This window comes from Ochotona curzoniae, unplaced genomic scaffold, assembly GCF_017591425.1.
Source record: "Ochotona curzoniae isolate NIBS_2020 unplaced genomic scaffold, NIBS_Ocur_1.0 scaffold_3890, whole genome shotgun sequence".
Lineage (NCBI taxonomy): Eukaryota > Metazoa > Chordata > Mammalia > Lagomorpha > Ochotonidae > Ochotona > Ochotona curzoniae.
Window position 1 is genome coordinate 36,315,099 of NW_024467115.1, and position 11,032 is coordinate 36,326,130.

At 52.4% G+C, this 11,032-nt stretch overlaps 1 protein-coding gene across 1 annotated transcript; it reads right to left on the reverse strand.

The window, feature by feature from the left end:
- Nucleotides 1-1,707: 1,707 nt before the first annotated feature.
- On the reverse strand, nt 1,708-10,405 carry LOC121146024 (T cell activation RhoGTPase activating protein). The gene is made up of 10 exons (XM_040965258.1): nt 10,261-10,405; nt 9,717-9,801; nt 9,556-9,609; nt 9,195-9,261; nt 8,138-8,304; nt 7,341-7,502; nt 6,825-6,934; nt 5,207-5,402; nt 4,621-4,723; nt 1,708-3,433 (listed from the first exon to the last, which is right to left on the reverse strand). The coding sequence occupies exons 2-10, from the start codon at nt 9,741-9,743 to the stop codon at nt 2,232-2,234; spliced, it is 2,088 nt and encodes a 695-aa protein (XP_040821192.1). The 5' UTR covers nt 9,744-9,801; nt 10,261-10,405; the 3' UTR covers nt 1,708-2,231.
- Between the last annotated feature and the right edge of the window lie 627 nt (nt 10,406-11,032).

An 11,032-nucleotide genomic window follows, 5' to 3' on the forward strand; every position in this document is an offset into this window, starting at 1 on the left:
GCAAATGGTATCAATGTCTTGTCAAGCAGTAAAGTATGTAATATGCCTTTTGTCATCATGCTTGTTACTAAGTAGGTAATAAAAATGAGATATGTGAAGTCATGATAAATTTAGAGATGGGTAAAATTAGATTTGTTATATCAACTTGTATTTACATATAAAGTTTTAAAAATATTTATATTTGGGCCTGGCACAGTGGCACAGTGGTTAAAGGTCCTTGCCTTGCACGCCGGGGATCCCATATGGGTGCCGGTTCTAATCCTGGCAGCTCCACTTCCCATCCGGCTCCCTGCCTGTGGCCCGGGAAAGCAGTCAAGGATGGCCCAAAGCTTTGGGACCCTGCACCCGCGTGGGAGACCCGGAAGAGGCTCCTGGCTTCAGATCGGCATAGCATCGGCCGTTGTGCTCACTTGGGGAGTGAATCATCGGAAGGAAGATCTTCCTCTCTGTAGATCCGCCTTTCCAATAAAAAAAAATGAAATAAATCTTTAAAAAAATTACTGTGTGCAAAATACAGATTCATAGTTACCCTTTAAAAATATTTATATTTATTGGAAAGTCAGATCTACAGAGAGAAGGAGAGACAGAGAGGCAGATCTTCTGTCTGCTGATTGACTCTCCAAGTGGTTATAATGGCAGAAGCTGAGCCCATCCAAAGCCAGGAGCCAGGAGCTTCTTCGGGGTCTCCCACGTGGGTCAGGGTCCCAAGGCTTTGGGCCATCATGGACTGCTTTCCCAGGCTACAAGCAGGGAGCTAGATGGAAAGCAGGGCTGCCGGGAACAGAACTGGTAGCCATATGGGATCCTGGGTGCATGCAATGCAAGTACATTAGCTGCTAAGCTACTTGGGCCGGGCCCTGCATTTTAAGTTTTTCCAGACTCTCAATGATTTCTGAAAAAAGCAATAGGATGAAGTGGGTCCTATCCCTTTTTAAAGATTTATTTTGTTTATTTTAAAGGCACAGTTACAGAAAAGGAGTAGAAGAGAAAGAGGGAGAGGGGCAAAGAGAGGGAAGAGGGAGTGAGCGAGCTATGCTCGGGGTTACTCCCCAGACAGCTGCAGTGGCTGGGGCTGGGCCAGGCTCAACCGGCAGCTTCTTGCAGGGCTCTCGCATGGTGGCAGGAACCGGAGAGTGGGCCATCTGCTGCTGCTTTCCCAAGCGCATTAGCAACAAGCTTGGTTGAAAGTGGAAGGTCTGGGATTTGAACTGATGTCCATTTGGGGACACCAGTGTTGCAGGCAGAGGCTTAACACATTACATATTGCCACAGTGCCATGAAAGCAGGCACTTAAAAAATGATTTTAGAAACTTCCAGAGAACAGAAACGTCTCTTTCTAACCCCAAGATTCACAGGCTTGCTGCTGGTCTGTAGTGATGTAAACAGATCCAGTGGTGAATTGTTGAGTGAACCGACATGTGCTTTTTTTTTTTTCTTAGTAGAATTCTACTGGTTTAGGAAAAAGGAAATATTATATGGTAAAGAAAAAAACATTTTCATTTTCAAATGAGGAAAGAAGTTTATAGTAGTGCGATTACATTGAGGCTTTACATAAGAACTGTGGTACTGGTAGAAGCATTTACCCGCATACTCTCAGATAAGACACCGCTGAGCTACAACTGTGGGCGCTGCGGGAGAGTTCCCACCAAACTGGTGCGCGTTCACCGTCCTACCCGCCGAACGAGCTGATGGAAAGGCACCCTTCAGGTGGTTTTCATTGTGGCTTTTTCTTTCCCTGGCACTGGTAATCTCTTTGGTAACGCCAAAAACAGAACCATCCCTCGTAGGCTGTTGAGTGCCCATTCACCTCCACCAGGCTGCATAGGAGAGCACACCTACTAGCGATTGAAACAGTCTTCTTTAAATTGAGCTGTGGGAACGGGTGCAAGCAGGCATGACGGGGGCAAGGCATGGGGGATGGCACACCATCAGGGGACACAGCTCCGCAACCCCCCACTGTAAGTGGGGGTCTTTATGCACTCAACGCCTGGCCTGCAGCACACATGCTTCTATATTTGTTCTATATTGCACACTCATGCGTGCACGCATGGGCACGCACACCCCAGCATGGACATGCGCTGTCCTCTCCGATAGCAGTCTAAGCAACCATCTAAAGGAGCTTACTCGTGACTTTTCTTTTTTGAAATCACATCTACAGGCAGTTCCTACAGTAGTTCCAAGTTCACCTGGAAGCCACGCGCACACGATGTCGTAGGGGCAGGGCCTGTCTGCTAAATATAGGACTCTTTAACATATTGGAATTGGTCGACCTCAAAAACCGGCTGGCTACATCGTCGGCTCCCACAGTCCTGCCGGTCCAGCAGAGAGTCGGCTGCCATCCTTAGCCTGAGCAGCTCAGGTGGCTGTGGGGTGGCCTGGAGCCCCGCAGGTCCATCACTCAGTGAAGAGAGGCTGTGCCCAGTCTGTGGCTGTTCACCACACACATCCCACGAGTCCCTGGCACAGTGAGGTTGCTCTCTGCAGTCCCCACCGAGCATTCTCGCTCTCATGCTTGCCACGGTTTGGCCTGTGCAGTCCATGAGTCCGGCCACCTGGCATCGCATGGCTTCCTCATAGGACGGTGGGCTCCCGGCACAACCACCCTCGGCTGGTGGGAACACCTCATCCACCAAGGAGTGGGCACAGGCTTGCAGACTGAGCCCCCCGGCCAGCCGGTGGTGCATCTCAGTTCCAAAGGTGTCCTGGATGATGCGGCCAGCCAGCTGGCTTTCCCTTTTCTGGCCCTTCCTGCCTGGGTCTCCAGCACAGCCTTTAGCTGTCCCAGGTCCCGCGGCAGCAGGCTTGGCTGACGCCGGCTTGTGCGAGGTGAAGGAGAAAGACAGGGAGTGCTTCTTGAGCTCTCGGCTGGGCTTGCCCTTCTCTGAGCCCTTGGAGATGAAGGACTGATGCCTAGTGAAGAAGCCTCTTTGGGGGCTGGAAGGGGAAGCCAGGAGCGGGCTGTTGGGTGGCCCATCCAGGGAGCTGCTGGAGCAGGCCTTGGACACCAGGTCCCGCCGCAGTGCTAAGCCCTGGGTCAAATTCTTGAGCTTCAGGTCCCCGGGCCTCCGGCTCCGGTGCTCCGGGTTGCAGAAGACCTCTTCCGGAAACGGCTCTGCTGCCGCCTCCCCCTGGGGCGGCCTGGTGAAGCCCTCCTCACTTCGTGTTAGTTTCTGGAGCGCCACCCGGCCCTCGAGGCTCTCTCGCGAGGATGACATGCCGGGTTCCGAGTGCCTCCTGTCCGGCTGGCTGGCGCAGCTCTTCAGCCTGGCCACTGTGCTGGCAATGGGCTCCAGCCTGAACTTGTCCGAGCCAGCAGCCAGGTCACTGGGTGCCTGGGGCTGCCTGCCAGGGGAGTCGGCCACACCACTGGAGTCGGTGTCCGGATCGGTGCTGGTGCTGTCGTAGGCAGAATCACTCTGCAGGGTCGACAAGTCTGGGGAAGGTTAAGGAGCAGGTGAGCTTTGTATATGGATTTCTTCAGCATACATGTTACTACTGTTCACCCAACTCTTGCCAATTACCACAGCACCAGGCGATTTGACAGAACTGCACAAGGGCTTGGCACTGTGCAAGAAAAAGATTCATTGCACTGGAATTTGGGGGGCTGGCTCTGTGGTATGGTGGGTTAAACAGCTGCCTGAGATGCCAACATCTCATATGGGTACTGGTTCGAATCCCTGGCTGCTCTACTTCTGACCCAACTTCCTGCTATTGTAGCTGGGGAAAGGCTTAGGACCCCACCTCACCCCTCCCAACGTGGGAGACCCCAGGAATCTCCTGGCTCCTGGTTCCAACCCAGCTCAGTCCTGGCCAGTGTGGACCTGGGCAGTGAGCCAGCAGATGGAAGTTCACGTTCTCTGTTACTCCTTTCCTGTTTGTTACTCCCTTGCTCTCTTTGTAACTTTGACTTTCAAATAAAGAAGTCAATCTTAGAAACATGTTTCCGGCAGTGCCCGGCTTGAGTCCCAACTCTTCCACAGAGCCCAGCTTCCTGCTGTTGCACACCTGGGGACTTGAGTCCCAGCCACCCACTGGGAGACCTGGTGTGGGCCCCCACCCTGCTCCCTCTTCGCCCTGCCCCGCTCTGGCCAGTGCAGGCAGGTGTAGGGGAGTGGATTAACAAATAGGGGATCTTCGTGTCTTTCTGCTTTGCAGACAAATACACCATTTTAAAGAAAAAAAATTCTTTCCCATTTTGGTGTTAGATGATAACAAAGGTAAGAAAGTAAAGCGAGGGAAGGATGAAGGGAGGGGGAGAATAGTATTGCACTAAAATTGTATTAAATTTAGATTTAGAAATTGTCAATCCTGATGGTTGTCTTGCAATCTGTGGAAACTCAATTTTCTCACCGCAGCCCTGTAGCTGAAGAGTGTGCGATAGAGCTTGCTGCGTCTGTGACTTGGCATGGGGAGGGGAGAAAGTTCTAGACTGGCGCCGCCTGCAGGCATCACTGGAAATGCCCCAGCCAGGTCTTCCTGCCTCATGATTTTTTACGGGCTCTTGTCTGTCCCCAGGTGATTTGTGAAGGTCCCTAAGCTCCAGATACCAGACATCCTTCCCTTTGCTGGCGGGAGCGACAGCCTGCCCGCCACCTCTCCCCACACCCGTACATCCTGTACCTGAACCGTCAGTGTCGTCCGAAGGGAGGCTGGGAGGAGCCGGAATGTTCTCCCCAAAGATTTGGAAGCAATTATCGATGAGGAATTCCACCAGCGCCTTGACCTGGGGGAGGAAAGAGGAGGCTGTGAGGCGGAGTGGACAGGACGGGCCCATGCTGGGGTCAGCCCTCTGGGGTGCTGGGCTGAGGATGGGAGGTGTGTCTGACACACGTTTGCACTCTGACACACACTTTGATCTTATTCAGTGTTGCAAGATGTGCTTTCTTCATTTAAGCATCCTTCAACTCTATTTTCATATTTTACTCTGATGTTTCACTTTAGGAAATAGTTTCCTAAACTGACAGTTGGACTGATGGGCAGAGAGTGATGCCCCGGACAAGCCCAGGAAGGCTTCTGTGTCCTGGGAGGCAGTGACACACAGGCCAGCAGTTCCTGTCTGGGAGAGCGGCCAAGGACACAGAGGTGTGAAAATGATAACCGAAGCCTCCACACGGCGGACTGTCTCCACCAGTCCCCGGCAGTGCAGAGGAACGCAGAAAGGTGAGGCCCAGAATTGAAAATTGCTCATCTTAGAGGCAGAACAAACCTTATTGTTCAAGTCTTTCTGGGCTTCGAAGGACAAGTGCTGGTCGTTGTCCGGTGCCAGCACGTTGGGTCCGATGCAGATGGCCAGGTTGCTGGAGTCCATCTTGTTGACCTCAGCGTTCTTGCTGATGAGGCGCAGCACGTAGAGCAGGTACTTGAGCAGCAGGAAGTTGGGCCGGGGCAGTTTCTCTGCAACCCTGCGGACAGGCGGGGATCTTAGTTTGCAGGGATGTGTCTGGCCTCTCCAGCTTCAGTACAGCACACTGAGACTCTGTTGAAACTAGACTTCCTTTAAAATGGGGAAGCTGCAGCTTCACAAGCCGGCTCATGGAAAGCTCCTGCGGTTGCTTTCAGTGGAGTTAACACGGAGTGAGACTGGCCAGGCACAGGTTGGAGGAGCTAAGAAACCAATCTTTGTAACTATGACCCCCACACCATCCTTCTTTAGGATTTAAGCAGGTCTTAAATGACGAGGCACAGCTTACCCTAGACACCTTGGTTATATGAAAAATAATCCTCTAAATGACTTAGCTACCTAGCGTTTATTTCAGATTCCATGAAACTTGTTGCCTCTTTTTTAAGATTTTTTTTTCATATTTATTAGAGAGGCAAAGTTACAGAGAGAGAAAGAGAGACAGAGAGATCTTGCATGCACTGGCTCACTCCCCAAATGGCTACAAAGCCGGAACAGAGCTGATCTGAAGCCAGGAGCCAGGAGCTTCCCTTTCGTCTCCATGTGGGTGCAGGGGCTCAAGGAGTTGAGCCGTCTTCTGCTGCCTTCCCAGGCCATAAGAAGGAGCTAGATTGGAAGTGGAGCAGCCAGGCATGAACTGGTGCCAGAGCAGCAGGCAGAGGCTTAGTATACTGTGCTGCAGCACTGGCCCCCTTGCCTGTGTTCGAACTGTGATCACCAAAGATGACTGATTTTTATTCTAGTCTAAGTCTCAGCGGAGAATGGATCAGTTCCCAGGGGTCAAGCTCACTTAAGTGGCAACATGACGAGACAATCAATCAGCCCTGCATAGTCTTTTTTTATTATTGAAATGATATAGGAGAGGAATCATTTTAATTTCTCAGAAGGGACTTTTGTAATAAAAGAGCTTTATGTCTGGCTGGGAACTTTATGTGATAATCTTGGGATTTTCATTTTAGTAGACACTCTCATGCTGCCCATTCTATAAAAGCAGACATTTAGCTGGGGGCGGAGGAAATAGCAGTAATATAAAAGTGACCTTGCACAGGATGTGGCAGAAGTGCTGAGAGTTTAAAGCCGAGCCTTTAGGGCTTTCTAGTCACTGACAGGTCACACTTTCCATTGATTTCTGTCATTATTTTTAGTCCCTCTGGGAATGCAGTCTTTTGGTTTTCACTTTGGTTAGCTGCCGGGAATAGGAAGTGGGCTATGGTGTTTTACAACACAAGAGTTCCTTCCAGAGAGTTCCACAGGCTGTCAGGGATGTTTTGTGAGAGTAGCACTGTCTCACGTGACAGCTCCCCGCCCCGCTCCGCTTCCAGGTGAAGGGAGACCCCAGTTCCCACACTGGGCGCAGGCGAGCCTGCATTGAGGCCAAGAACCCCGAGGCAGCAAGTGCAGGGCCCGGCTCCCTTCAGGGACTCACTGTTTCAGGGCCTCCACACGGTTGTCCTCATTCTGCTTCTCCAGCGCGTCCATCCACTCTTCAAAGAGGTCACAGGAGAGTAGCTTCCTGGGGATGCTTCTGAGGAAGTCCTGTTGCGGAGGAGGGAATGAGAGGGGGCTGCTGACTGTTCTGGTCACACTGCGGGCAGGGCCTTCACTTTGACCTGGCTTCCGCTGCATGCCAGGACACCTAGCCTTTCCTTCCTGCACTTAGATTAGTCTGGAAAACCTCTCTGGTCCTCATTCCTCAATGGGTTAGTGTGGGGTGCCAGCCCCAGGTCAGGCCCGTGCTGAGGGGGCAGCAGTTCCTGGGTAAGGACTTGGCCGTGGCCATTGGCATTGACATTTCAGAACCTAAGGCATGGCTTTGGGAAACAGTTGGGATTACAGAAGCAGAAGTGCGAGCAGAAACAATGCAAAGGCTCCACATGAATCCCAAGAGCGGCCCGCAGGGAGACCCCTGCCAGGCTGTTTGGCACAAACACCGAGGACCCACCTTTAAGACCGCAGCCAGCAGGTGCACGGGGAGACCTTCCAGGTCCACAGTGCCCCCAGAGCTAAGTTCCTCCTTCAGCTCCTTGCGGGCTTTCTCGTTGGCTGCCTTCCTGAAGACCCCTTCAGTAGAGGGACCTTTAAGGCAGAGAACAGCCAGGATGTCCTATGGGAGACAGGGACGGGGACAGGAGGGAGTTAGGTGATGGTGGGAAGACCCATGCCGTCTTGCTATGCAAACATGCCAACCTCCATTCAGGCTGCAGAAGAATTTCAATAATGTACTTGAGGATTCCTTGGCTTGACTGATCATAAAATGTCCTCTCCATAAAAGGCTGCTCTCTCTTGTTCTAGGCACAGAGCTAGTGATGGCCAGAGGATGTGGGTCAGCTTTCGCCATGGGAACGGCAGCTGTCAGCCCCTCCCACTTTGGCACATTTCACAGTGGCTTTGGGTCTCCCTTCCTGTTCCATTCATCCCATAAGCTTGGCTTGGTTTGGGTTTCCGAGTCTGCAGGCTGTTGTGGCAGAGGCGACACATTTCCTGCGTTCTTAGCTCTGCAAGCTCAGGGGATTGGGATGGGGCAGGGGAGCTCCTGGCCAAGTGCAACTCATTTCTAGGCTGCAAGCCACCAGCTGTTCTCCCCCTGGCATGGCAACGTGGGAACTCTGCTGCCAAGGGCAGGCAACAGGAAGGAGCAGCCCTGCTTGGCTCCCCCCAGCATGTTTGGCTCCCCCCAGGACTTTGTCCTATCCACCCAAGGACCCAAGGGAGGTTCAGGAGGAGGGACCGTGCACCAACCTGGATGGGTCTGGGCAGTGTGTCATCGTTGCTGCAGATGGCCGATAAGGGCCGCTGGGACAGTGACGCTTTCAGTTCTGGCTCCAAAGCCCCGGGGAGGTCTGTCCATGCAGAGAGCCTTCTGATAAGAAAGGGCCAGGACAGCACCTTCTTCCTCTTCTTAACCCCTACAGCCCAGGAAACGAGGAGGAAGAGCAGGTCAGAGTGCAACGCCGCTGACCACAAGTCCGGGTAGGAGAAGGGCTCCTGTTGGCTACGCAGTGTGGCCGCAGTGTGTGGTGGGGGGAGGGGAACGGGGATTCATTAGGAAAAACCAAGACAGCAAAGGCTATGAGTCTTAACCGGGAAGACCCAACCGAAAAAACAACTACACCGTTACCAGGGCCACAGGCTCCAAACATCAATTACAAGGTTCCCCAAGGGCTCCGCCTTTCCTGTTTTCACCCTTCCCCAGCTGTTTGTTACCAAAGATTAGCAGAGCCTCAGAAGGCCACGGACCAACATCTTAATGTATGGGTCTTAATAACTATAGTTTCTGATACAGAATCCGTGATCTTAGTTTCTGCTTTTCCTGGGGAAAAAAATGGGAGAAGTAGCCTGCCCTTGCAACAATCGACCACTAGAGGGAGCGACACCTATCAGTTGTTCCACCGTGAACAACGCTTTGCCCCCATACCCAGGGTTCTACGCCTATGAGGATTAGGGGGTGGTGGCAAGGAGCTGTGGGTGGGTCCCTTGGGATTTGAGATGAGCAAATGGACGAGGCACTGCATCTTTCCCCCAGGTCTGCATGCTCTGATGGTCAGAGCCAAAGTGGCCAGTAGGTTTGTAAGCCCCCTACAGAGCTGGGGGATGCTACAGAGAGGGTGCTGCCCATCGGAGCCCCCACTGCACTGGAGGGCCGGGCCGGCCAGCCACTCAAGGGTTAGCGGTCTGTGGTCTTTGAGAGAACACTCCCTAAAGCAAGTTCCTAGTAGAGATGAGCGCTGTGGTTTTGCAAACCAAGAGCGCCTAGTTGTGAATCCTGAAGTTGAAGATGGTGTTTTCAAAAACTCACCAATGAGCTGGCAGACACCATCTTCGCTCTCACATGATGCCAACAGGGGGTGTTCCTTTATGTTGCCCTGAAAATATGTCTTTCAGTTAAAACTGAGACTGAAGAAATCTGCCCCGTCTTCCCCGTCAAATAGTTAACCTTTTATTCATCCCCAAAATTTATTCTACATAGTATACTGCTTTTTCCAGCCTTTAGAATCAATGTTAAAATTTTGGTTGTTATAGAAAATTCCAATTAATGAGTTTCATCCACTACCATTATGAGGTTAAAATAATTAACAAGCCAGATAATATTTGATTTCAACTAAGAATTTCCCATGTCCTAACAGTGCAGAGAGAAAGTTTGACACATTGTTTCTCACCTCCGACTGGCATTCGATCAACGTCTCCATGTTATTGGCATTTAGTGTTTTTGGCTAAAAACAAAGGGATAAAATCAGGTTAAGACATCTGTCTCAAGCCTTTTGAAATTTGAATGAATGAATGAGTGGGTGCACGAGTGAATGAATGCAGGGACACCTACAATGTCGAAGCTGCTTGTGAGCTTCATCTGAGTCCCGGCTGGCGGTCCACAGCTGGATCCTGCTTCCCCGGAACCTGGGCTCCACCTGCAACAAATCCCACGGAAGGCAGTGAGGGTGCAGCTTGCAGGCGGCACGGATGTAGTCCCGCTATGCCAACCACAGTCCAGCACGCCCCGAGAAGCTTTCCCCGGGACTCGGTTGTTTTCCCCCAAATGCAGCCCGGAACACGCGGACTTCCCTGTGCCCTGGACTCTGTGCTTCACTTGCTGTGGTCCCTCTGGGAGAGACTGAGACCCGCTGGCTGGAACAACTGAAATGTCTGCGTGTGCCCAGTCAGCGGCAGGGATTGTGTGCGGGACTTTGTCTGGCCCTTCTCATCCGGATCCAAGCAGACAGAGAATTCCCACGCCCGCCACGCGCAGCGTGTGTGTGGTTAGCCCGGTGCCAGTGTCCTCCCGCGCCACGGCCTGTGCCCCTGCCAGTGGTCCACAGTCCCGTGGCCTGCGTGTGGTTTCTCTGCCGCTGGTCATTTGTGGTACTCACCGCCCTGAGCTTCTGGCAGTCTCCAGGGAGCTGCGAACAGCCAGGAGTCACTCTTCCTCAGCGGCTGCAGCGCCACCGGCTGCTCCCACCTCACGTGCTTGGCGTTATAAGCAGGGGGCGGGCAGGTGGAAATTCAGAGCTCGAGCGTCCGCGTCCGGAAGGAGCATCACAGGCTGTCACACAGACCCAGGGGCTGTTACACAGACCCGCCCGCCACACCGGACTCTCACTTCCTCCTTCCTTTTAGGGCAGCCGCGCTGATGTTCTTTCCTCTTTTTTTTCTCTCTCTCTCTCTCTCTCTCTCTTCCACTTCAAAGCATAGAAAAAAAAAGTCTGTAAACTACCAGGGGTGGAAAAGATGACATCGAGGCAGCCCAAGTCGGCCCAGGGAGGAGGGCAGCGCTGGTTAAGTCACGGGTGGGATGTGCGAAGACGCAGTTGTTGTTCTCTGTGTAAACAGCATTTTCTCCTGTGAAGGGGTGATTTCAGGTACCCTTTTGTTCTGGTTTTCTGCGTGGGCACTATTTCCCTTCCCTCTCCCCTGTCTGCTCTGTCCATGCCATGTCCTGACTGGCACCCCGGGGTACAGAACCCTGGCCATCAAAGGCAAGGCCAGTTGGTGTGTTTTGGGAAAAGGAAGATGATCCGCTGGACCAGTTGTCATCAAGCTCACGTTAGCGCCCTGTCCTTCCTGTAAGTGCTAGGATTCAATTATTAGCATCCAATCCGTGGCCGCGCCAGCTCACCCTTTAATGCCAGTGGAAAACGAGCA